We start from the raw sequence: 26,212 nt of genomic DNA, 5'->3' as shown, positions 1-26,212 counted from the left end.
GCTGGCGTGTGCTGCAGTCCTTGTGGGGAAGGGGGGTCTCCTCACACCAGGAGGGTCTAGAGGGGCCTTGAAACACCCAGTGGAGTCGGGAAGGTCGAGAGATTGACTTGCTCACAGGGAACATGAACAAGGCAATTGGGGGAGTTGCCCTTGATCACCCCGCAGTGTCCAGGGAGGATGGAGCCCTCAAGTGAAGTAGGTCTTCTCTCCCTGCTCTTGAGATCCATGTCTTCGGCCCTTCAGCGCTTGTTGCACATCCACTCTGGGACTTACCCTTTGCGGACAGAGCCCGGCCCTGTGGTTTGGAGAATATCACTCCTCTGTCTTTGGACACCTGACCCCTGCTGAGAGCTGCTCCCCACCGAGAGGAGGGCTGATCAGACCGGCCGCCCCGCACTGGGGAAGGTTACAAAGCAGAGAGGCCTGTTGGAGTCATCTCGCGGGCTGTCCTCCTCCGCGCTGGGTGTGGTGGGGAAGCCACATCTGCTGGCCAGGCCAGAGCATCGTCTCCGTAGGGGCCGGCTCCGTGTTTATTACCGAGGATTAACTCATCCCATTAACATGTACATTCAGTTTTAGTCGCTTAATCCCTCTCGGGGTCAGATTCCCGGAGTCCTGAAGTGTTTTGGGAGAGTCAGTCCTCCTTCCAAACAGACAGAGGACATGGTGGGCGCTTAGGATTCCTCTCTCTCCTGAGAGAATGGGCGGAGGGAAAGGTCCAGCTGGTATGGACTGGAGGTGGCAGAAGACATCCACTTCCTGTTTCACCAGATGCTGAGCAAGGGGAGGCTCATCTTCCTGTTTACACACAGTGGTCTGCAGGGTGGCCAGACAAGGGTGGGAGACGTTTCCAGCACAGAATACACCCCCATCTGCTGCTGTCCTCTGACCGGTACAACCCAGGGAGAGCCAGAATCGGGCCATCTTGGGTCAGTGCTTTTCAGAAAAAACTGCTGCTTACAGCTGGTGGTCCCGCAGTCTCCAGGACCTCATCTGGCCAGACAGCGGTCTTTGGCGGCCATCTCCCGGGGGTCACAATGGTGCCCAGTGCTCTGGGGAAATGGTGGGACTTCAAGTCCATTTGCTTCAACTCAACAGAAGGACCCTATGAGATTAGACATTAATATCAGTGCTGGGATGTACCGGTGAATTATCCCATGTATGTCCCCCAAAATGATGGTCCAATTTTTCAACAAATGCCACCCATGACACTAATTTGCTGCTACCCAAGACAAGTCACTCCAAGGTTGGGAAGAAAATCTGATGAGGCAAAGTGGAACCACTGTCCCCACTGGCCTTAGTTCTGGCCTCTGGAGCCATGTGACCCTACAGGCAGTGTGTTAAGCCAAGCGTGCGTTAGACAAGGCTGGATGAATAGCAGTACTTACCTGCCAAACCACGGTGCCTTAAAACAAAAGTTTATCCCCGGTTCCTGCGAAGTCATGAGCGGCTGCTTCCTGACAGTGTATTCCCGAGTGATGGCAGTGATTCAGGTTATATCAAGAGGTTCCAGGGTCTTTGGGGGGCGGGGGGTGAGGACCGGGGGCAGGGGGGGGGGGTCTCCCCTTTCATCCACACAGGTAGGGGAAGGATTGATGGCCAAATCTGGAAGTGGTTGATATCTCTGCTACTCACATTCCATTGGCCAGATCCCAGTCACAGGGCCCCAACCTAACTGCAAAGGAGGCTGGGAAATGTAGTTTTCCTATGTATGCAGGAAGAGAAAGCAGAATTGGCGAGCGTCCTGTTAGTCTCTGACAGACAGCTCTTCAAACCACTTCCACTTAATAGCGTTTAAACGCTTACCTACCTATAAAAGCCACTTCTTCAAAGGTGATGCTTGGATTGGAAGTGAGACTAAGTCTGTCTGACCTGCTCCAAGGAGAAGGGGACCATTTACCTACCTCACTGTGCTTCTATGGATGCACTGTTTTGGGGGCTAGGACATCACATTGCTGACAGAGATCGAGTTTATGTGAACTGCAGTTAAGCCACATCTTCTCCATCCTGCCCAGAGCTGTGGTCTTTTGAATCTGAGAGTTTGATCTCATTGTGGAGCCAATGGGAGCCACATGGAATGGGTAGAAAGTAGAAGAACGCCAGGGGCGGGACGAGGTAGGGCCGGTGGTCAGCAGGGCCTGTGCGAGGAGAGGCAGGGAACGGCCTGGCCCAGCTGAGTGAGGTCCACTTGGCCAGGGGACAGGCAGGGGGCTAAGGAGTCCTGACCCCCTTAGCCGGTTTGCTTGCCTTCAAGCCCCACCAGCAGGGGTGTGGGCATGGGCACCTTAATGTGCCTGCCCTTGAACACCCCCAGAGCATCCCAGACACTGTCTACCTGGATCCCCCAAACCCGCATTCCTTGAAATGCCCAGGGATGCTCACATGCCCCTGAGTCTATCCTGGTGGAGACCCCAGCCCATCTCCACCCCCACCGTGCAAGGACAAGGTCACCTCTTATCCCCCGGTAACCAGCTTCTCCAGGTTACAGCCACGCCACTCCACACGTGGACACAGCCCCTTCCCCAAAGCACAGCCAAGACCAGGACAAACCTGAACAGAACTTTACTGAAGGCCTGAGCAGGAACCATATTGTGGAAAAGCATCAAAACTGGATCCTAGAACTCAGGGCGCCAGTGGTCCCTGGGCGGCCCCTGCTACGGCGCCTTCTCCTGGCTTCCCTTACACCGTGGCCCCGGCTGCAGGGCCTTGGGCCTGCCTCTCCCTGCAGAGGGGCCTTGAGACGCCTCACTCCAGAGCTAGGACCCCTACTCTCTGGCTTCTCTGGGCTCCACCGGGTCTGAGCCTTTTCCCCAAACAGCTTAATCATCTCCCCATAAACTTCGGCCCACAGCGAAGACAATCCGTTCCACAGCCACGCCTCAGACGTCCCCACACTGGCACAGAACTCCATTCCTGTTACAAAACCAAAGGCACGTTCGTGTCTCCCCCACATGAGTCAGAGAGTGCCGGCAGCTTTACCGGTGACGTTTCTCTCTTCTAGCCACCAAGGTTTCAAAAACGCAGGGTGCAATCCTATCAAAATCCCCTGTGACACGGAGCTCTGCTGTCTCAAATCAGGGCAAAAACTGTCATTGGAGGAGAGCTGGCCAGGGAAGCTTACCGCTGGGGGGGGGGGGGGGGGTCCCGGGAGCTGGGGTAAGTTGCAGGTGGAGGGACTGTGAACTCATTACAATGGGGGCCCAGGCCCTGATGCCACACCAGCAGGAGCACAGACTGGACATGGGGATCCCTGGCAGAAGGGCAAAGGGAGGTCTGGACCATCCTCCCCCCATCCCAGCTTTGTTTGGGCAGGGGCTCCGCCCCGCCCCTGTGGGGGGAGCACAGGAGTGAACCCCAAATCACTTACTATACACTTGGGGGTTACTGGTGAGGGTACAACTAGGGGGAGTTTTTACAGCATGGGTTCCATTGTTTCCAATCAATGCCCCATAAAGAAACAAGCTAAACGTGTTCAAAAAAATAAAATAGACCGTCAAACCTCAGAGGGAAGGCAGGGGAGGCGGGGTAAGAGACCAGCCAAAGGGCTGGTATGCATGCCTATCAGTGTAACCAATGGACGCAGACAGTAGCCGGGTGAGGGCATGTGCTGGGGGTGGGAGCAGCCGGGGAGAGGTCAATGGGGGGAAAAGGAAGACATATGTAATACTTTCAACACTAAAGAATTTAAATTAAAAAAAAGAAGAACAAACTAAGCAGGCTCAGTTAGCATCTGGGGCCCTAGCCGCCCCCTCCCCACCCCCGTCTGGATGAGCCAGCACAAGACACTGCTGGGCTGGTCCAACAGGTATGTGTAAAGGGATGTGGTCAGTGACTCCGTTTCTGGTTTTGTCCGGAAATGTGCAGTGGGAGATTGTGAAGGAGATGAGGACAAGCTGGCTAGAGTCGTCCGGGAGGCCTCTGTGAGCGACTTAGGTCCTAGAGAGCCTGACCTGCCCCGGCTCCAGGAGTGTGGCTGCCCGCCTCCCCCCTGGGCAGGGAGGGCAAAGCATCCGGCTCCGGGCAGGGCGTTGGGGGTGGGGGCGATGAGATGAGGAGGAGGTGGAGGAGGAGGAGGCTCCCAGGTGGGGGCTCAGGAGGTGAGGGGGGGGTGATGGTGTGAAATGTTAAGGTGGGGGGATCTTTTGCCTAAGTAAACAAAGTGCTGTTTGAAAAGAGAGCATTGCAAAGGTATATTTTCTTGGCTGTGGTAGTGAGTAAACCTTGAGTAAAGACCCAGAGTTGCATAGATACGCACGTCACATTTGTGCATTTTACTGTTCAAGGTTAGCATGGGGGCTTCTCACGGCTCTTGGGTCTGCCTGGTACTTTATTGCTTACCGTGTGGCCGCCAGAGCACCCCACGTGGGCGGCCTGAGAGGCTAAGGTGAAGGAGGGGTGATTGAAAGCAATGCCTCCGGCACCTGACAAACAGAAACAGACACTGGGAGGCCCAGAGGAAGGGTCGTGGCCCACCTGCCCTATGCCCTCCCGAGGTGGCATGCAGAGTCCCAGGCCAGCTCCCGGGCTGGTGCTCATTTGCAAGGCCGGTACAGAGGCCCTCAGGGACTCCTCCCCGGACGTGGCCGTCTGTCCCGTACTCGCCACCGGTGTGCTGGGTGTGGTCACTGGCGCCCCGTGGTGACGTCCAGCAGCTTCTGGATCATCTGGGCGTGGGTGCCGTGGAAGGGCAGCCCGTCCACCTCCATGCCCACGTTGCCCGAGACGCCGCTCCGGACTCGGTGCTGCACCAGGATGCTCAACATTTTTTCTTCCTGAGACAAAAGGAGGCAGAGAAAGAATTAGCGAATGGGGGAGGGGAAAGACACACAGACAAGCAGGTAAGTGGAGGCAGGGCGTTGGACGTGACATGGCCTCTTCTTCACGACGACGTGTGGATTAAAAATACGAATGCCACTGGGAGACTCTTCATGAAAAACAATTCTGCATCCTGCTTCGTCGGGCTCCAAACCCACTCGCCAGAAGCGGCCACAGTTTGGGCTGTTTCTTCTGCATATTCTTTCCATAATATGCTTTTTCTGGAAACCTGCATTTTCTTAACAAACACTAAGGAGTCCCTACTGCAGCAGGGGCAGCGTGGGCTGCTTTCCGCCTACCTCATCCCTGCCCAGCTCTGCACTACCTGTCGCTGGCCTCTGACTGTGCCAGGGAGGCCCCCATTCCTCCCGAGACCCCGCTGTTAGCCTCCTGCGGGGAGGCGCCAAGTCCTGCTGCTGTGGCCTTGCTGATCGATATTCCTTGCTGTGCATGTGGAAGCTTCTGGAGCGAGCAGAGCCATCGAGGAACTACAGGCCCGTCCTCATGCTGCAGCCCAGGGCCCAGCAGGCAGCGTGGTTGGGGATCAGACGGATCTGACTTGAGTCCTTCCTGGCAGGTGTTTCAACCTCCCTGTGCCTCAGTGTCCTCATCTGTATAATGGGGGCGGCGGGGGGCGCGTTTGAGCTGTCTAAAGTGATGTGCTTCCCCTCCTTCTCTTTCCTGCCACTTGTCTAAGCCACCAGTGTGTCTGTCCCGGCTGAGTAACTCCTCTCCCAGAGGAAGGTAGATCTCAGGTGAAAACAAAAGAAGGATGGTGCCTGCGGGGAAGAAGTCAAACATGTCCTCCCCCAACCCCCTTCTCTCCACAAAGTAAGGAGGGGTGAGAGGACAGGACCAAGAAATCAAGACCAGGAAGATGTGACAGCTTCCTGCTCAGGCATTGCTAATTCACTCAGTCACCCAAACAAGTTTGATGGGGGACCTGCTCCGTGCCAGGCCCTGAACTGGTGATGCAGTGGTGGGTGTGACACGGTGCCTGCCCCCGGGGCTCACAGCCTGGATGTGTGCTCAGGCAGGTACAGGTGTGTGTGTGAGGGGGGGGGGGGGCGGGGGGGGGGTGGTCACAGGACAGGGCAGGGCACCTAACCCCGCTTACTGGGGTGGCTCAGGCAGACTTTCAGGAGGAGGGCCAGCCAGGTCAAACGAGCAGAAGTGGGCCCAGCAAGGGGCTACGAGGAGCAAGGCTACGAGGAGCACTCACTGAAAACTTTAAAACAATGGTGAGAGCGCTGACAAATGTCACCGGGACCTGTCTCTGCTCTCCGCTGCCCCGAGAGCCTGCCATTTCCGTCCTGCCCTGGACGCCAAGGTGGAAGGGAGGCCCGAGAGCGTTTCCAGAGCGTGTTTGTCCAACAGCCCCTCCCAGGGGCCAGCCGACCCAGAATGGCATTTTCCGCCCTTTGTTTGGGCTGGATTCTCCCATCTCTCTTCTCCATGGGTCATATCCTCCTTTTATGGGGGAATGCTCCTGGGACCCTCCGGCCACTTCCTCCCAGGACACCACTGCTCCCACCATGCGCATCCTCTGGGTCCCAGGGAGGGCCGTGTGGTCCTCAGGGTGCGCGTGCCCAGTCAACAGGAACTGGCTGGCACGCAACCGCGAAGAGCCATGGAGATGAGCTGGACCGACGGCGAGTCCTGCGAATCTCCCAGGAATCAGGTCTTCCAGGAGCCTCTCCACGGGGAGAGGGTGCTGGTGGGGAGAGGACGCCAGGGAGCGTGGAGGCAGAGCACCAGGAGGCTGGTACACCTCTCCAGATGGAGCCTGTGGAGCAGGAGAGGAGGGAGGGAGCACAGAAGGGAGGCAGAGTGGACAGGCTTGAGGCCTTGCTCATTGTGGGGGGCGAAGAGGCCCCAGGACCGTGGTCGGCAAACTGCCCCAGGATGGCTTCTGGGCTTAGAGGCCGAGCGAGCGGCTGGTCACTAGTGACTCACGGTGGGAGCAGGGTGGACCGACATCCGTGGTTAGGTGGTGTTGCCGTGCACAGTGGGGTGGGAGAAAGGGGTCTCCTGGGAAGCTGATCCTTTTGTATTTATGAAATTGAACCCACTGTACACTTAAGGTTCCTGTGACTGATATCGGTTATACCTCATAAAAAAGTCAGGAAAAAAGTGGAGGGAGATCAAAGTGCCAAAGGAAATGGGAGCCCAGCATAAGGCCAGAGGCCATGTTCCCATCTCTGCATCATCCATCCATCCATTACCCACTCATCCATCAGTCTGTTCATGCACCCATCCATCCAGCTAGCCAGCCAGCCAGCAGGCCTTCCGTCAGTCTGTCTATCCGTCCATCCGTCCGTCCGTCCGTCCATCCATCCATTCGTCCATCCATCCATCCATCCTCAGTCCCTCCTGTGAGGTGTCATCAGCTGGCTCTTGGGCCCTGAGAAGGTCTGGGGAATGCTCTCCAGCCATTTGTTCTGCCCTCAATTAAAACCCCAGGGCACAGCCAAAGGCCGGAGTGGGCAGGTGTGGCTCCCAGCTCCTCCACGTGGTGCCCACTCCTGCTACAGTTATGATCAGATAGCTAAGAACTGTCCCTAAATATGGGAGGCCCTCCCTACAGGCAACTCACAGAGCAGGGATGAGGGATGTCCCTCTGTCCCTAACCAAGCAAGGCTCACCACCATCTCAGGCCACAGCTCTGCCCAGCGTCTCCTAATGACTCGGGGACCCCCCAGAGTGACCACTGAACTCTAGTATGACCATACTAGTTATTCTCTTGAACACTGCACCGCCTCATGTCCCTGCACCTTCCTGCGGCTGGAAGGCCCTTCCCTCCCTTCCTTACCTGCTACTTGTATCCTGCTCACCCTCTAAGACCCAGCTGAGTGCCACCTCCTCCAGGCAGCCTTCCTTGAGCTCTCCGAATGAGCTTAGTGCCCATTCTCTGTGTCCCCACAGTAGCTTGCTGTGCCCACTTCCACCCTGTCTCCTAAAATTACCTTTCATGTGTTGTTTCCCCTGTGGATCCTGAGTTCCCTGCCCAGGGGCCAGGTCTGACCCCTCACTGTCACCCAGAGCAGGTCTGGGCCTGACCCAGAGGGAGGGCTCAACAAACATATGCTTGTGCTTTTGCTTTTAAAATGTTCCTTTTTGTCTTCGCTGTAAGGGTGGTGCATTATTAATACATTTATGAAGGACTGGGTGGAAGCTCGGAAGGAGAATTTTCCATGCCCGGCTTAAGCGTTGAGCTGTGTGACTGCGTTTGGCTCATTCTGCTGTGTGAATCAGGGATCATGTGTGAGGCAGCCCCCTGAGTGGGTTTTTTTTTTTCCAATTAAGATCCAGGAAGTGCGAAGAAAGCACAGAAGGCCCTCTGGGTCCATCTAGTCAGACCATTTCCCCAGAAATTATCTCTTCTGCTGCGAGCCCTGCTTCTCCCTCCCCTCCCGCATGGCAGCCTGGCATTACCAGGAACTGGTGCCCTTACAGGACCTGGGCAACTTGTGATCCATGCTGAGAAGAGCCCAGAGTACAGTCAGAGGCCCGGACCCAGACCGCAGCTCTGCCTCTTCGCTGGTGGTGCTGGGCAAGCCACTCCCCTCTTGGGGCCTCAGCTCCCTCGTTTGTAAAACAGAGACACCACCAATCCAGGGAGGTGCTGGAGAGACAGGGTGGGGCATTGGGGCAGGAGGGAGAGACCGGCAGAAGGAAAAGGGGATTGGAACGGGTACAAGACAATGTTTATAGGAAGAAAAGAGGCAGCAGCAAGGGGCTCTGGCTCCTGGGATGAGACCCCCACCTCTACTCCAGTGCACCCCCTGCCCACGCCCCCCCACCTCGTGAGCAGCCTCCCCACTGAGCACTGAGCTGGTCCCCACCTCCCAGCTTTTGGTTCCCGCCTTGCCTCCTTTCCGAACGCCTCCCCTTCTCCTGGGTTTATTCCTTCCAACCTCCAGCCCCCAGGGTCCTCTTCCTGCCTTAGTCCTCCCACCTTCACTCTGTGGGTGGGCTAATGGTCCCTGCCCACCTGAGGCTGTAGTGCCCCTGGATGGTGAACTCCTTGGAAGGGGACCATAAGGCGCCCGCAGCTGCAGGCACACCTCGTTTTATTGCGCCCCACCTTATTGCACTTCACAGGTATTGCGCTTAAAAGAAACAAAACAACCCCCGCCCCTCCCCCCCAAGGCAAGACAAGACCCTCCACCAGCAAAAAGAGTGCGCCTCACTTTATGGCGACACTCGCTTTATTGCGGTGGCCTGGAACCGAGCCCACAATACCTCAGGTCTGCCTGTATATTCAGTTCTTCCAACAATGCTGCTGGCCCCAATTTACAGACAAAGGAAACGAGGCTCAGACAGGTTAAGCAACTTGCCTAAAGTCAAACTAGAAGGAAAACGGGCATTGATATCAAGTCTTCCTTAATAATTTAGGATCATGAGTAGGTCAAAGGTCACCCAATCCAGTCCAGCTGGGACACCTTTGCTTCTAGGTAGGCTCTGCCTCTGGTTGTTGACGGGCAACCGTGGTGCTGGCCCATGGCTTAGGCTCGGACAACAGGCCTACTCCTCACCCAGGGAAGAGGGGTGCCCATGGGGGGTGCGGGGGACAGTGGGGCCTGTTACCTTAGCGACGGAGGGCAGCGCCTCGGTCCAGTGCTGCTCCCCAGGGGCATGGGAGGGCCGGGCTGCCTTCCTCAGGTAACGTCCATGGACCTCGCAGGAGTTCAGGACGTACAGAGCACAGGCCAAGGCGTAGCCTCCCCAGTTAGAAACGCCTGGAACAAAATGAGATTTCAACACGGAACTGGTGATGCGTCCATGGTCCCTCACCTTCCTCTAAGCATCGGAACTCGTCTCAAGAATGATCCCAAGACCCGAGGCACCTGGAACTTGTTGGAAACACAAATTCTTAGGCCAGTGGTTCTCAACCTTGGCTGCACATTAGAATCACCTGGGAATCTTTTTAAAATCCTGATTTCTGGGCCTCATCCTCCAGATGAGGTGATTCTAATGTGCAGCCAAGGTTGAGAACCACTGTCTTAGGCTGTAGCCGGGATCTACTTCATCAGAAACTCCGCAGGGGCGTGGGGCGTGGGGCCCACGCGGAGTTTTAATAAGCCCTCCAGGTGCTTCTGATTCAAGTTAAAGTGTGAGGAGCACTGCTGCCCAGCACCATTTGGATATTTATAACACCGTTCGCTTAACATAATTCACTTAATGTAACTTTATGTCGCTATGAACAAAGCTCGTAGATTTACTGAATTTGAGTCCTGCCTTCGGTTGCCTTGGCCGGGCCAGACCAAATGACTTCTCGGGGCTTATTTGGCCCGTGGGCAGGCCGTTCCCCACCCCTGCTCTAAGCCGCCTGGGTTATATACTGTTAACGACCGACTGTCAGAGAAAAAGGTTCAGGCCATCCCGAAGGAAGCGGTTCCAGAACGCTCCCTACAGCCTGGCGGCCCGAAACCTCAGGCTGCATGGAAGCCTGTCCTCGGAGGGCAGGCAACAGCCCTGCCACCTCAGTTGTATCAGCTCTTCCTTCCTCTTTTATCGGCCACCCCCAAAGGGCCAGTTCCCACTCCGGGGACCACCTCGCCGGCTCTTCTCCGAAACCTGCTGGAGTCAGTTCTCCGCTCGAGTGAGGAAGGATTGATTAAGGACCTGCGGAGCTCTAGATGCTAGAGGATTGAGAAAGGTGGGGTGCCCTGGCTGCCAGTGGGGCTCGGTGGTGATAGCATCGGCCTGGAAACCGAAGGATCTCAGGTTCGATTCCCAGTCAAGGGCACCCACCTGGGTTGCGGGTTTGCTCCCCACCACCTAGTCGGGGCACCAGGGCTCCTGCAGGAGGCAACCAGTCGATGTGTTTCTCTCACAAAATGTTTTCTCTTTCTTTCTCTCCCCCTCCCTCCCTCCTTTCCACTCTCTCTGAAAAGCAATGGGAAAAAATGTCCTCTGGTGAGGATTAGCAATAAATGAAAGAAAGAAAGAGAGAAAGAAAGAAAGAAAGAAAGAAAGAAAGAAAGAAAGAAAGAAAGAAAGAAAAGAAAGGAAGGAAGAAAGGAAGGAAGAAAAGGAAGGGGAGCTCCCAATCAGGGGAAAGAAAGAAAGAAAGAAAGAAAGAAAGAAAGAAAGAAAGAAAAGGAAGGGGAGCTCCCAATCAGGGGAGAGAGGGACGGTGCACACAGCCCACCACAGGGTGGCACAATCATGAATGAAACGTTTGCAAAGGATTATGGGAGCACTGAGAGGGGCGCTCATTTTGACTGATTTGGAAAAGTGTCATTTAATATGGGCCTTGTAGACTGGGTAGAATTTGCCAGAGGAAGGGAGAAGGTAGAAAAAAATCCAAATACCCACTGAGTACAAAAGATACCGCATGAAAATACGAGTCATGTATCAGAATATGATGGGTGAAGGTCACGTGATAATAATACCGTAGTCCACTGATTCCATGATGCACTTTTTTTTACATTTACATCTCTGAACCTGAGATGCCTCTTACACTCAATACTATCTTACAGATACAAACGGCAGTGTTTTTCTTTCTTAGCAGTATATAAAATAATGGTAATTCTTGTCATCAGTGGCATCTTATAGTCAATGGAACAAAGTGACTTGCTTCGATGGAATGCTCACAATGTGTGGCCTTACATGGGTTAGCCCCTGGCATCCTTACAATAAGCCTGCGAGGTATTGTGCTGGGCTGCATATCTGGCGCTTCGGCCAGACGGGTCATGCTGTGCTGTCTGTTCCTAGAACACATAGATAGGAAGGTACTGACATCAGGCCAGGCCTTGAGATATGGTCTCATGGCCCCTTCCCAGCACGCAGGCCTTCTTTCTCAGAAGGCCCGGAAGTCTCATTCCAAATTTGGGAGACAAAGGACTGGAAAAAGTATAAATAAAGAGAGTTTCCTCCATACTGGGGGGGCCCAGAATTTGAAAGACACATTTTTCTCTGGGCCTCCATAGAATTTAATAATAAAATGTAACTCCTGTAGTCGGCACTGCAGTTCAGCTTTTGCTTCGGCAGGGTGCTGTAACTGTAGTCGCTGGCCAGCTTAATAAAGGCTCCTAAATCTTGATCTGAGTCCGTGGTGGTCGTCTCCGCAGGTCGCCCTATTACAAGGGGTTAAGTCACCTGTCTAAGGTCACACAGCCAGGAAGTGGTGGGCCTAAGATGTGAACTCAGGCTGCTGCCTCCAGAGCTCATACTCTTAAAAAAAAATTTTTTTTAAATTTTTAATTGTGTTAAAAAACAAAACAAACCCACATAGAACTGACCCTCTTAGCCATTTTCAGGTGTTTAATATTAAGTATATCCACACTGTTATGCCACCCTTGAGCCCATACTCAACCTCATGGCAAGTGTGGGAATAAAAACATATGCATAGTAATATTAAAGGGAAAGAGAAGTATTTAAAATGCAGGTTTGCCAGGTAGAAACTACATACAATGGGCATGTACTGAGCATGAGAACGAGAAGCTGACATGCAAAACTGAGACAGTGGTATTTCTGCCCCTCCCATCACCGCCACTACCTGCCTTTTGAAAATACCTGTAGTATTGTTGTTACATCATCCTAATGGGAAAATTAAACTCATGCTGCATCTGTGCAATGACAGGAGCCGTGCATGGCTGGATCCTGGGGTACGTAGTGGGATCAGGCACATGAGGCTGCGAGGTCCCCAAGACCAGGAAAGGGAGCTGCACTTGAGCCCACATGCAGGGGCCCTGCTGCTGGGGACCCCCATGTGCGCTGAGTCCCCCTGCAAACTCATCTCTATGCTGGTTTGGGATGACAGGACAGGACAGCAGGCCTTAAGGGCCGGGGCGCCAGTGGCAGGTGGACCCTGTCGGGCCTGAGGAAGCTGGGCCCGCTGGTTGCTGACCTGTCCCGGGTCTGCCTCCCTCCTGGTGTCAGGAGCCGAGGATGGAGATGAGCGGGGCTGCTGGACCTCCTGACGCACTCTCCTGGGACAGCCCTCTGCCTACTGCCCCGTGTCCACCCAGCCGGCTACAAGCGCAGCAAAGCTTCTGTGGCTGCCCAGCCCAGGGCGTTACACAGGTTTCCTCTGACCCTCTGCAAGCGTGAGGACAGCGAGGCTTGGGAGTAAGAGCTGCCATCGGCCTGATTGAGAGCCCTTGCTCTTTCTGGGCTACACTGAGCTGAGGGAACAGACACCATTCTCTGTCTTCAGGCCCCAGCGCTCCCAACCCTAACTGGACGGGACCCCATTCACCTCCCGCAGCCCCCAAATCGCAGGTTTTCATCCGAAGCTTCCATTCCACACAGCAAGCCCTCTCCCCACTGTCAAGTCCCCTCTTCTCTTTAGGGGACCCCACCTGCTGCTGAAGTCACCGCATCAGGGATGCAGCGGGACAAGCCGGTGGGGTTTGACCAATTTTACGAAGAACCTAGAATCTGGGTGGCAGATAAACTTGAGGAAATCTGAGGACTTCCAGAGAAATTCTCCTGAGGCTCTCTCCCCCTGGGATCCAAGACCCCAGGATACGGGGGCCGGCAGATAACGGATCTGCCAACAGCCAGCAAACTCCGGGCCTGGGGGTTTCCTCCTCCTCTTCTGGGTGTCCCAGCTGAAAAGCGAACCCAGAGTGGAGACCAGAGACGTAGGATGTGGACATCTTTCCAGATGCCTACATGCCATCCCTACATCTTCTTTGCGAACTGCCTGTTTCAGGTCTTTTGCCCATGTTTTAATTGGGCAGTTTGTTTTCTTATTGTGGAGTTTTAAGAGTTCTTTGTATTTATTGATTTTTGGGGGGGGCAGATAAACTTCTGGCTAGACAGGCTCTGAGCCAGGCCCTGCCCCCTAGGCAGCTAGGCCCCTCCCCCTGGGCAGCCAGGCCCCGCCCCCTGGGCAGGCAGGTCCCCCTAGGCAGTCAGGCCCCGCCCCCTGGGCAGGCAGGTCCCCCTAGGCAGTCAGGCCCCGCCCCCTGGGCAGGCAGGTCCCCCTAGGCAGTCAGGCCCCGCCCCCTGGACAGCCAGGCTGCATTGGCCAGCCCTCCAAGCACTCACCAGCGATGACAGCGAAGTCAGCCTCCACGTCACAGGCGATGACATCCCCATTTCGTATGTGGCTCTTCACGGCCTCCTTCACCTTGCCCATCCCAAGTTCATTGCCTCCGTCACCAACCCCTAAAGGAAAGACAAACTGAGTCAGTATATATAGGGTCAGGCCAAATGGGGTTTGTGGGGCAGGGCCACCCCTCCACACGGGCCTCACTGCCTCTGGGGAAAGAAGGGGGTTGGCTCTGGATATATTTTCAGACAACCAGGAGATGTACTTCTCCTTTAGGCATTCCAGAAAATTCTCTAGTTAAAAATGAGTCCAAGTTTGGCCCGGCCAGTGTTGCTCAGTGGTTGAGTGTCAACCTATGAACCAGGAGGTCACAGTTCAATTCCCAGTCAGGGCACATGCCTGGGTTGCGGGCTCGATCCCCAGGGTGGGGCACGCAGGAGGCAGCCAATCGATGATCCTCTCTCATCATTGATGTTTCTATCTCTCCCTTCCTCTCTGAAATCAATAAAAATATACTTTTAAAAAAGATTAAAATGGGGAACATACCATGAATGGAGGTTGCAGGACTGGGAGCTGCTCCAGGTGAGTGGGTGAGTGGTGAGTGAATGTGGGGGCCAGGACATAACTTACACGACTGTAGACTCTATAAACACTGTACACTTAGGCTACCCTAACTTTATAAAAAAGCGTTTTCTTTCTTCAATAATAAATTTACCTGAGCTTATTGTAACTATTATCCTTTACAAACGTTAAAAATTGTTTAACTTTTTGACTCATTTGTAATAAAACTTAGCGTAAAACACAAACACATTGTATAGCTGTACAAAACTATTTTTCTTTATATCCTTATTCTATAAGTTTTTTTCTAGTTCTATTTTTTTAAACTTCCTTTTTAAAATTTTTTTGATTCTTTTAAAAACTAAGACATAAACACACACACTAGGGCTACACAGGGTTAGAACCATCGATATCACCGCCTTCCACTCCCCGTCCTGTCCCACTGGGAGGTCTTCCGGGGCAAGGACACACGTGGAGCTACTGTCTCCTATGACAACAAGGCCTCCTTCTGGAACACCTGAAGGGTCTGCCTGCGGCTCTTCTGAGGAGGGCTCACTGTTTTCTGAAACATGTTCATGGTGGTTTGCTTGTTTTTGTTTTCCATCATAGATTTGCTTGTCAGCAGATAATGCACCATGAACACTCCTCTCTATTAGTGAAAACCTTTCCGTGTTGGTTTCAAACTTTTCACGGAGCTGTTAAGGTCTGCAGAAGTTTCTGCCAAACCCTTCACTGTGAAATTTCTTGGGGATTCTTCTTCTTATTTAAAAATAATATATTCTTATTGATTTCAGAGAGGAAGGGAGAGGTAGAGAGGGATAGAAACATCAATGATGAGAAAGAATCATTGATCGGCTGCCTCCTGCATGCCCCGCACTGGGGTTGGAGCCCGCAACCCAGGCGTGTGCCCTGACTGGGAATCGAACCATGGCCTCCTGGTTCACAGGTCTATCTATGCTCCACCACTGAGCCATGCCAGCCGGGCGGGGATTCTTCTCCTGCACGTTCCTTTTCTCTTGCTTCTTCAGTTATGCATTCCTGTTCCAGCTCCAACACCTCCTCATTGGTCAGTTCCTCAGGAACCTCCGCTAGGAGCTGCTCAATGCCATCCGCACCTGCAGCCAGGTACAGGGGTTTGCCGTCTCAGCCACAGCCTTGGTGACTTTTGCAACCTCCTCATTCTTGGCAAGTCCTTTGACGTCATGGACCAACCTTTTGAGTGTCTTCTTCGGGACGCCACTCATACACTCCTGGACGACATCAGCCCAGCCCAGCAAGGCTCCTGACGTGGAGACAGATGCTGCAGGCCTTCATCGTTGCCTCGGCGTATTCTCAGTGTCTTCCTCAGGGGCAGCAACAGCCTGAGCAAAGGTCATCCTCGGGGAGTAGGTCTTAAAAGCTGTCTTAACTTCTCGATGGATTGTTTGGATGGCAGAGATGGTGTTTGGAGAGAGAAGCGCCACTTGGAGACTGGGATGAAGATCGCCAATAAAAGGAGCATGTCTGGGAGCGTTGGCAACAATAAGCAACATCTTGAAAGACATGTTAATCTCCAAACATACCTCTCTCTTGTGCGGACATAGCACCCGAGGAGGGCGCCTTGGAAGAGGAGCTGGGTCACTCGTGCCTTCTTGTTGCCCCTGTAGGACACTGCTTAGTGAGAAGCTCAAAGGCCCGGGGTTCTCACTGTGCCATATTAAAGGGATTCCATGTGTAGCCTGTAACACAGTCCCAGCAGAAATGTTATCCTGTCCTCAGAAGCCTTGAAAGCTGGCATTGACTTGGCCTCCGCATGGACCAAAGAACGTTCAGGCATCTGTTTCCAGCATAGGGAGGTGTCATCACTATTGAATGTTTGTTCTGGCAAGTAATTTCCCTCCTAAATAAGCTCATCTAGAGTTTCCAAAAATTCCCCAGCCGCCTTCACACCAGCACTGGCAGACTCACCACTCACTTCCACATCATGTATGAATAACAGTTCTTTAAAAAATATATGTGTTTATTGATTTGAGAGAGATGGGAAAGGAGAGAGAGAGAGAGAGAGAGAGAGAGAGAGAGAGAGAGAGAGAGAGAGAGAGAGAGAAAGAAAGAAACATGGATCGGTTGCCTCCCATATGCACCCTGACCAGGGACCAAACCCACAACCTGGGCATGTGCCGGACCAAGAATCAAACCAGTGACCTTTGGGTGTACAGAACGAAGCTCCAACCAACCGAGCCACACTGGCCAGGGCTCAATACTGATTCTGGAACTGCTTCAGTCACCTAGAGCTGGCAGGAAATTCATCGTAGCCGGGTCCACCCTTTTCTTTCACCAATACACTTCTTGCTTCATCATGATCGTCAGGGTGCTGAGAAGGACATGCTTCTGTGTCTGGTCCCTAATCCAGATCATCAGACGTTTCTCCATGTCTGATACGGCACCTTTTCAAATGTTCGTTGGTCTCGTTGCTTTCAGTGAAGCAGATCCTGTAATGACTTTCATTACTTTTCCCTTGTTTGTCAAGACGGTAGCTGTGGTGGATGGGAGAGGCAGACTGGTGAGCAGGGACCGCCACTGATTCTCCATCATCGGAGACTGTCACCACTTTTAACTTGATTTCAGTCACTCGACATGGCCTCTGAATGGCAACGTTAGCGGTGATTTTGTATGTTTGGGGCCATGATGAACAAAACACAAGATTAAATCAAGCACAGGAGAAAAGGATGCAGTTAGGAGACTCAGTAACATGGCATACTTCTTTACCAGGACAGCAAACTTTTTTTTGATGTTGTTAATTCTCACCTAAGGATATTTTTTTTTCCATTGCTTTTCAGAAGAGAGGGGAAGGGAGGGAGGGAGGGAGGGGGAGAGAGAGAAACATCGATGTAAGAGAGACACATCGACTGGTTGCCTCCCATATGCACCCAGACAGGGGGCAGGAGCAACCCCGCAACCCAGGTACATGCCCTTGACTGGGAATCGAACCCGAGACCCTTTGACGTATGGGGCTCTAACCACTAGGCAGCACTGGGCAGGGCTACAGCAAACTTTTTTCTATAGAAGTAGAAAGAGTACACTCTAAAAGAAAGATAAAGATATAGTAAATACAGAAACCGATAACATAGTCATTTATTATCATTCTCAAGTATTATGTACTGTCCATAATGGTATGTGCTATAGTTTCATGCTGTGAGTGGTGCTGTAGGTCTGTTTACACCAGCATCTCCACAGACACGTGAGTAATGGAATGCTCTGACGTCTGGACAGCTACAGTGTCACTAGGCGATGGGACTCTTTCAGCTCCCTTATAATCGTAGGGGACCGACCTTGTATACACGGCCCAGGTGGACCGGAACATCAGATGCCTCGCATGATTGTCAGTTTCTGCATCTGTTTCTACAAAGGCTTGGACTGTGAGCTGTGGACAAAAAGGGGGCCACATGCTGACCTGACAGGCTCAGGGAAGGCCTGCATGGCGGTCTTGCAAACTCAGGGACCTAAAGTAACCACAAAGGATGGTCTGAAATGAAAATTTCAACTAAAAGCAGTTTATGGTGGGTAGTCACGTCCGAGGCTGGTATCTTCCCTGACAAAGGCCAGTCTTCACCTTAACTGAGCCTACTGTCTTTCTGCGTCTACGATAACATATCGTTGGAATGTCAAAGTCATTTTCCTTTTTCCGGACCCCTCAAAGCACAGGCACCGCTCTGCGGAGGCCACCAATCCCCTCGTTGTTATTGAGTTAACTGTTGACTGTTGACTATCCTGCACCCACCCAAGGAAAAGAAGTGTGTCTGTCATTTACTTCTTATCCAATCCCAGAGGTTTCCCCGCTTTGCTTTCTCCCGCCTCCCTAATCTATCCCCAGTGGATTCCGTGTAACCCCCTTACATCGCCTCTTTTTTTTAAAATATATATTTTATTGATTTTTTACAGAGAGGAAGGGAGAGGGATAGAGAGTTAGAAACATCGATGAGAGAGAAACATTGATCAGCTGCCTCCTGCACACCCCCTACTGGGGTTGTGCCCGCAACCAAGATACATGCCCTTGACCGGAATCGAACCTAGGACCCTTCAGTCCCCAGGCTGACGCTCTATCCACTGAGCCAAACCGGCTAGGGCTACATCTCCTCCTTTGGTTGTAAGGTGAACAAGGTGAAAAAACACCATTATCCGGAGCAGTATCCCAAGAGGTTGAGATTCTGCTTCCCTACAACTGTCAACAGTTCGGCTCAAATAAACTCACAAAATTCTCGACAGGTTTGAGTGTTTTTATACGTTAACAGAGGGAACTTCCACCAGGGTTAGCACTCATTGTGAGGTGGCGGAGCGAGGCAGTGGAGGTGACCCACCTGGAGACCTGGACTCGGCCAAAAGGATGGACCATGGACCGTTGTGGCAACCTAATTCCTTCCGTCCGCACCCCGGGGGGTTTTTCTCGGAACAGTGTGGAGACCTGTGACAGCCCCTCGGAGGAGGGGAAATAATGACAACACCTAGCAGTGGTATTTCGTCTCTTTCTGTCCCTGCTCTTGAGCCTTTTATGACTTTCATCCTGTTCACTCCTCAAGCCAGTCCTGCCCGTGGCCTTGTTCTCCTGACTGAGCTCGAAGAGTCTCTGAGAGGGCCAGGGCTGGGGTAGTCAGCGAAAGGTGGGTGTCTGGGTTCTCATTGGAGCGCTCTGTGCAGGACGAGGCAGCTGCCTGGGGAAACTAAGGAATAGGGTGTTTGCTGATGGAGCCGCGAGGAAGGAACATCAGGGGTAAGTAGTCCTGCTGGGCACGGGGCTGTGGGAAACCACGGGAGGGGCTTCAGCCCCCCAGGCCCAGAGAAGCACCCAGAGCCCACAAAGGGGGCAGCTTGATGGGGCAGCAGTCAGCTCCCCTGGGATCTCGGGGGGCCTCAGTGGGGGATCAGCACAGATCGGGGGTCTGTTCGGCGGGGAACAGCAGCTCCTTTGGACCCCGATTGCTCCTTTGGACAAGGAGACCCTTTCCTTCTCCACCCTGGGAACACCACCCCCACCACCACCCCCCAGGCTCTAGGTCCTAGGCGCCCTGCCCAGAGCAACAGGAAGCACAAAACCAACGACACAGTGGATACCACGCCCCAGGCTGCTTCTGGGAAAGACCAGGGTGGGTTTGCAGAAGTTTTCAGCTCAGCCGGGAAGACTTTCATGGACTCATTAGATTAGAACCTTAAAAGCCCGAGGTGACTAATGAGTCTGGGAAACGCTCCAGGGTTGGAGGCAGACAGAAGGGCAAACGGGTTAATGACTGCAGGTCTGATCCCTATCCCCCCAGGGGAGGAAGCCTTGCAGAAATCCATCCAGTTCCTGAAAAGCTTGTCAGGTAGGGTCTTGGGAGTCTGGGCTCTGCTCCCGATTCTCCCGGCAGCAGCATTGAGCTGGGCAAGCTCGATAAGCCCCTTCGGCCTCATTTTTGGACACTAGACCTGCCTCACCTACCTCACAGGGGTTTAGAGAGGCCTCAGCAATACCATCAACGTGAAACCTCTTTGAAAACGATAAAGTTCTGTACTTTCCGCGAACGACCACACTAGGATATGATTAGCAGTCCAAAGATGGCACTAATCACATCGTTAACACGTATTTTGAAATTAAAATGCTTCCTAAGATGGTACATAGTATACTTGGTACATTCACCCCATGTGACCACCGTAATATACCGTGCCTTGATTTTATTATTATTATTATTATTCTATTATTAGTTTTAATAGTTTAGAGTTGGGCAAACAGAATGCGCAAGGTTCAATGTCATTTCCCTTGGATGCTTGTGGGAACGTTGGCTTTCTAAATGACGTTGTCATTATTGTCTACACAGACCCTCTCTGGAGTGGAAAACAATGGTCCCCCATATAACTCTTTCCTGCCCTGTGTTCAATAGTCAATAAAAAGGCATGTAGCGCGGACACGTCCTGAATTCCCGGTGCCTCCTGCTTACCCGTTGACGAGATTCCAGGAATTTTCTGGGCTACAAGGAAAAGGTCGTCAATGGGGTCCACCAAATGCTTGATGTTCATTTTCCTGGCGTTGTAGTAATTGCCGTCCGCAGCCCTGCCTGCGCGCTCTATCGCCACCAGGTGGTCGAATCTGCCGGGGAGCAAGAGCACAGAGTCCTGAAGCAGAGGGTGGCTGCCTCCTGTAGCATCACGACTTTCGTGTGGAGGACAGGTCACCCTCTCTTGGAGTCCTTCATTCCTACAGACCTGGGCTGAACGGCTGCTCTGTGGCAGGGCCTGTGCTGGAGCTGGTCTATCTGGTCACTGTAAGAAGTGATATCAGAATCTTTAGCAATTTATTAGAGTCGGAGGCCGTGAGAGCAGGAAGGCCGAGGGTCAGGGTCAGGGCCGTGGTCGATGCCGGAGCCTGGCCCAGATCTCCACGAACCGGCGGGGGAGCCGGCAGCCAGGGCTGTGAGTGTTGGCTGCTAGTGGCCCACCACTGCCCCTTCCAGGCTCTTGCTCAGTTTACAGACACAAACACACCAAAATGGAATTGAAATATTAGAGTCTGGCCCTTTAAATACAGTTCCTCATGTTGTGACCCAACCATAAAATTATTTTCGTTGCTACTTCATAACTGTAACATTGCTACTGTTATGAATCGTCATGTAAATATCCGATAGGCAGGGTGGTCTTAGGCGACCCCTGTGAAAGGGTCGTTTGACCGCCAAAGGGGTCACGACCCACAGGTTGAGAACCGCTGTATTAGACCCACAAATCTACCACATGATAAACTTCCTCAGACAGGCAGAGACAGAGAGGTAAGGGGTACAGGTGGCGTGGTGGGGAGGATGTAGGCTGTGGCATCAGCTCGCAGGTCCTCACGCCACTGGATAAACGGCTTCACCTCTCTGACCCGTGTCTACGTCCGTCACGTGACCCAACAACGGCACCCCTCTCCTGCAGTGTGGGGAGTGGGACGCGAGGAAAGCCCGCGAGGCACTGAGCGTGCAGCACCACACCGACGAGATCCTCGGGCTCAGGGGCTGTGGTTGCTCTTATTATTGGAGGAACATTGTGTTGATCATCCAAGTGAAGAACAGAGAAATTGTACTTTTATCTCTCTCTAAATCTGCCCCACCCCATGATGGAGTTCTTCAAAATCTTAACTCTGCTGTGGACACACTGTAGGGGCAACTCAAAAAATCTAAATAGAATTACCATGGGATCCAGCAATTCCACTGCGGCATACGCCCCAAAGAACTGAGAGCCGGGTGTTGAAGAGATAGTTACACACCCATATGCCTGGCAGCATTAGTCACAATGGACAAAAGGTGGAACCACCCCAAGTGTCTATCAGCCAAGGAACCCGTCAGCAAAATGTGGTCTCTGCATGCTATGGCATAGGACTCAGCCTTCCAAAGGACAGGAATTCTGAGACCTGCTACAACGGGGATGCATCTCAAGGACATTTTGCCAGGTGAATAAGCCAGTCACTAAAAGGACAGATCCTATGTGATCCCATGTACATGAGGGCCCTACAGTAGTAAACATACAGAGACATAAAGTAGAACGGCAGGAATCAGGGGCTGGGCGTCGGAAGGAATGTGAATGGGGACAGAGCTCCCGCTGGAAAAATGGAAGAGTTCTGCTGGAGATGGATGGTGGGGACAGCTGCACAACAACGTGTATGTCCTAACGGCACAGAACTGTGCACTTAAAACGGCAAAAATGTGAATTTTATGTTGTGTATATTTTACCATAATAAAAACAACATCGTAACTCCGGATGCTTTCTCTGTACCTGTTTTGAAAAACAAGACTTCCTGCCGGTCCACGTGCCTTGGTTGTGCTGGAATGACAAGCAGGTGGACGAGCAGGCCCTGAGCAGGTGCTGGAAGGTCACCCCGAGGCGACGTGCCCCGTGCGGGACAGGTGGCCCTTGAGAAGCAAAGCGACAGGAGGAAGGAGCCGGCCCTGACTTCCCTCTGGGTGGACACAGTGGTGATAAAAATCAGCTCAGCTCTGAGCTCTGGGCCAGACCCATGCAGCCTCTGTTCTAGAAGGAGAGCACTGTGTCTGGACCTTCCCCAGGAACACGCAGTGCCACCCCTCCTGAAGGTGCATTGATTAAAAAAAAAAAAAAAATATATATATATATATATATATATATATATATATATGGCCTGGTGCACAACATTCATGCACTGGAGGGGAGGGGGCAAGTCCCTCAGCCCAGTCTGTGCCCTCTTGCAGTCCAGGACCCCTTGGGGGATGTCTGCCTGCCGGCTTAGGCCCGCCACCGCAGCTGCACTCGCCAGCTGTGAGCCCAGCTCCTGGCTGAGCAGTGCTCCCCCTGTGGGAGCGCACTGACCACCACGGGGCAGCTTCTGCATTGAGTGTCTGCCCCCTGGTGGTCAGTGCATGTCATAGCAACCAGTCCTTCTGCTGTTCAGTCGATTTGCATATTAGCCTTTTATTATATAGGATTATTGATTTCAGAGAGGAAGGGAGAGGGAGAGGGCGAGAGGAGAGAGATAGAAACATCAATCATGAGAGAGAGTCATTGATCAGCTGCCTCCTGTATGTCCCACACTGGGGATTGAGCCCACAGCCTGGGCATGTGCCCTGACCGGGAATCGAACAGTGACCTCTTGGTTCATAGGTCGATGCTCAACCACTGAGACACACTGGCCGGGCTGACTTTTTTTTTTTTTTTTAAGCCAGAAGAGTCCGTTTAGCTACCCAGGAAGGCATTCACTCCTGGGAACCTGCTCCCTGGGAAAGTTAGTGTGTCTTCTCTAAAGAGCAGAGGCCTCTCTGCCTGCGATCAGATCTGGCTCACTTCCCTCCATTCATCAGGGGATCAGATCTGGCTCACCTCCCTCCATTCAGCAGGAGAGCACATCTGTGTTATCCGGCCCAGGAGGAGTTTCTAGCTTCTCCCTGACGAGTCTGAGCTTTGTGTGTCTGCCACCCATTCAGGGAACATAAACATTCTATCAGGTGCCACACACATTCTCGCAGCTTGGAATAGCATATCGGGTCTGCAATCACACTCTTCCTCACTGGGAACACCTGACTGTGCTGTGAGCTGCAGCACAGCTCTGCCCTCCAGGCCTGTGCAAGCAGTGTTCTTCAATCCTACTCGTCAGTGGGCGGTGAAATAGATTTATTAGGTCAGGTCGATATTTTCTGAAAAGTAGATGAAAACAGAGTAGAACAGAACAAAACAGACTAGACTAGGTTAGAGTGCACTGCCTGCAGCAAGTAAATACTGTTATTTCAAAACTTCTGTTTCAATTATGTGTGTGTGTGGTTTGCAATGCAAAATGTATTACCATGGACTGTGGTTAAAAACGTTCGCAAAACACAGTACTAAAATTTATAAGGTCTGAAATGCATCCTACGTACATACAAAAAAGAAGTGTTTTTCAAAATGTTTGACCACAATACGCAATAAAAAATACACACGCGCGCGCACATACACACACACACAGCAGTTTCACAAGCGAGCACTTGCTATTACTACACAAGATATACGATGCCATTTCTATTTCATTTGACAAAGGTGCTGACTGAAATGATCTCACGATTCTTCAATGGATCATGAGCCAGTCTGAGAAACAACTCGTGTTGGTGTTTTATCATCTTCTCTCTCCTTCAAGAAGACATGCCACCTCTCAGGGACCTGCGACTTCGAGAGACCCTTGGCGCTGCCCCCCGTCCTTGTTGGCTAGTCTGGCCCATTGGAGCCCGTGGCTCACAGCTTTGTTCTCTCTGGAGGGCTGGCGTGTGCAGGGACGTAGTTGTCAAAGTTAACAGCACGCGGCCTCTCCCACCATCACCCACTGTCAACAGGGAGGGGACACACATACCTAGGAGACTGGGGGTCCCTCTCGTCGCAGAGAAACGCCTGAGCAGCTCCTGCGGATCCGCCCTGGTAAGTTAGGATCGGGATCGGGGTCTTCAGAACACCTTGACAAGACGGGCAAAGGGTGGACGCATCAGCCCCGTGTGGGTTTGGGCAATTCCTGGTGGCTTTTCCAAAAGCTTCGTCGGAAACGGTCGTTTCCATGATCGAACGACATGTGGCTGTAGAATTCTCTGTTAGGTAAGCCGAGACCTCGACCCAGAGGATACGTAAGTTTATTTCCTTTTAGTCCTGAGTAAACCCTGGGGCTGGTGGAGGGGGAGGTGACACCGGGCTGGTGTCACCAGTATTGTGAGCTGGCAAATGTGCTCCACACAGATGCCACAATACCACGTCGGGGACAGCGAGCCGGCCCTTCGCTAACACATGGCATACGCTCTCTCATCTAATGTTCACGGTTCTGTGTGATAAGAACCACTGTGACCCCCATTTTACAGAGGAGGAAAACTGAGGCTCAGAAATGCCAAATCGCTTGGGCAAAGCCAAGTATGTAGGTCAGTGTCACAACACCAGGGCCCACCCAAACAGGAAGCCTACAACAGAGCAGAGATATAACGTACCCCCCAGTGGACTCACATCTGTCTCCACGTGTTCCTTCAGTGTCAGGCAGGAGGCAGCTGATGGATGATTCTCTCTTATCACTGATGCTTCTACCTCTCTCTCCCTCTCCCTTCCTCTCTCTGAAATCAATTAAAAAAACCCCAAACCCAAACACATATCTTTAAAAAATGAAAACCGAAGCCAGAACATGCCTTTCTCCTCTCAGTGCCTCCGGACCCCCCATCGCCCCCAGAATAAAAGGCCAGGTGCTCACAGTTCCCCTGAGGCCCTTCCCGGTCTGCCCCTGTGACCTCCGTGTCTCCCTACCCAGCTTCTCTTCTCCTCATCCTTTCTGGGCTAGTCGCTGACCATTGCCCTCTCTTCAGCTCCACCTAATGGCCTCTGTCCCGGCCAAGGTCACAGCCTGGGACATTCTTCCTCTAGCCAGCCCCGGCCTCACTGCTTCATTGACTTCAAGTCTTGGCTCCAATGGCACCTTCTCCGTGAAGCCTTGTCTGAACATCCTGTTTAAAATAGCAGCCCCACCGAGGCTGCCCACACTTTCCCTTTCGCCCCGTGTTGTTTATTGTCGGTCACACTCCAGTACAATAGACGCCCATGGGGGTGGGGCCGTTTTCAGTTTTGTTCACTGATGGATTTCAAGAGCCAAAACTAGTGCCTGGCACATAGTAGGTGCTCAACATACATTCGTTGCGTGATACAGATGCTGTATGTTCAGACACATCCTTTTGGAAACTTCCGAAGGAACGGGGGCTTCAGGGATGCCTTCCTGGGGTTGAAACTCTTATGAGAGGCTAAAAGGATTTATGCCTCCTGAAGAATGCATTTTGAGGGACACAGAGAGATGGGCAGTGAGAAGCAGGGGAGAGTCACGAGGCTCCCCGCTTATGCCTGAACAACACCTGCAGGGTGAAGGAGAGGGGAGACGCCTGAGACCCATCTCGGCATCCCAGCCTTGCAGCCCCATCGCTCACAGCTCTATGCCCACCTGTGTGCTCCGGGAACCTGAGCAGCGTGGGGCAGCCCTGCCCATCTGGGCCAGGTGAGACGCTGCCATTTGAGCCTCTCGGTCACTCTATTCTCAACTCCCCCACCCCCAACGCCAGGGGTCTAGGGATGTCCTGTGTTGCCAAGAGTCCCCTGTAGGCCACCCCGCCTCTCATAGGTTGGGCATCAGGTACATGGGCTCTGTGGCCTGATGGACCTGAGTTCAAATTCCAGATCACCTGGACCTCTCAGAGCCTCAGTCTCTTCCTCTATAAAATGGGATGATGTTCCTTATACTAAAGAGTTGTTCTGAGCCGTAAGGACTTAAAAGGCTTGTGTCGAGGGCATAGCAGAAGTTCCACAAACACTGACTCCTTCCACCGTCCGCCCCCACCTCACCGC

At 52.8% G+C, this 26,212-nt stretch overlaps 1 protein-coding gene across 3 annotated transcripts in view; it reads right to left on the bottom strand.

The window, feature by feature from the left end:
- Positions 1–4,248: 4,248 nt before the first annotated feature.
- Positions 4,249–26,212, bottom strand: part of DGLUCY (D-glutamate cyclase) — a 62,699-nt gene continuing 40,735 nt past the window's right edge. For all 3 annotated transcript variants that reach the window (XM_014446975.2, XM_023745874.1, XM_023745873.1), the window contains exons 9-13: positions 24,207–24,306; positions 20,329–20,477; positions 13,822–13,941; positions 9,406–9,557; positions 4,249–4,772 (exon numbers count right to left, since the gene is read on the bottom strand). In XM_014446975.2, coding sequence (XP_014302461.1) covers positions 4,623–4,772; positions 9,406–9,557; positions 13,822–13,941; positions 20,329–20,477; positions 24,207–24,306 — 671 coding nt within the window. In that variant the 3' untranslated portion in view covers positions 4,249–4,622. The remainder of the gene's footprint in view (positions 4,773–9,405; positions 9,558–13,821; positions 13,942–20,328; positions 20,478–24,206; positions 24,307–26,212) is intronic.

This window comes from Myotis lucifugus, unplaced genomic scaffold (genome assembly GCF_000147115.1).
Source record: "Myotis lucifugus unplaced genomic scaffold, Myoluc2.0 scaffold_593, whole genome shotgun sequence".
Lineage (NCBI taxonomy): Eukaryota > Metazoa > Chordata > Mammalia > Chiroptera > Vespertilionidae > Myotis > Myotis lucifugus.
The sequence above is the reverse complement of the archived record's forward strand: the minus strand, read 5'-3'. Positions and strand labels throughout refer to the sequence as shown.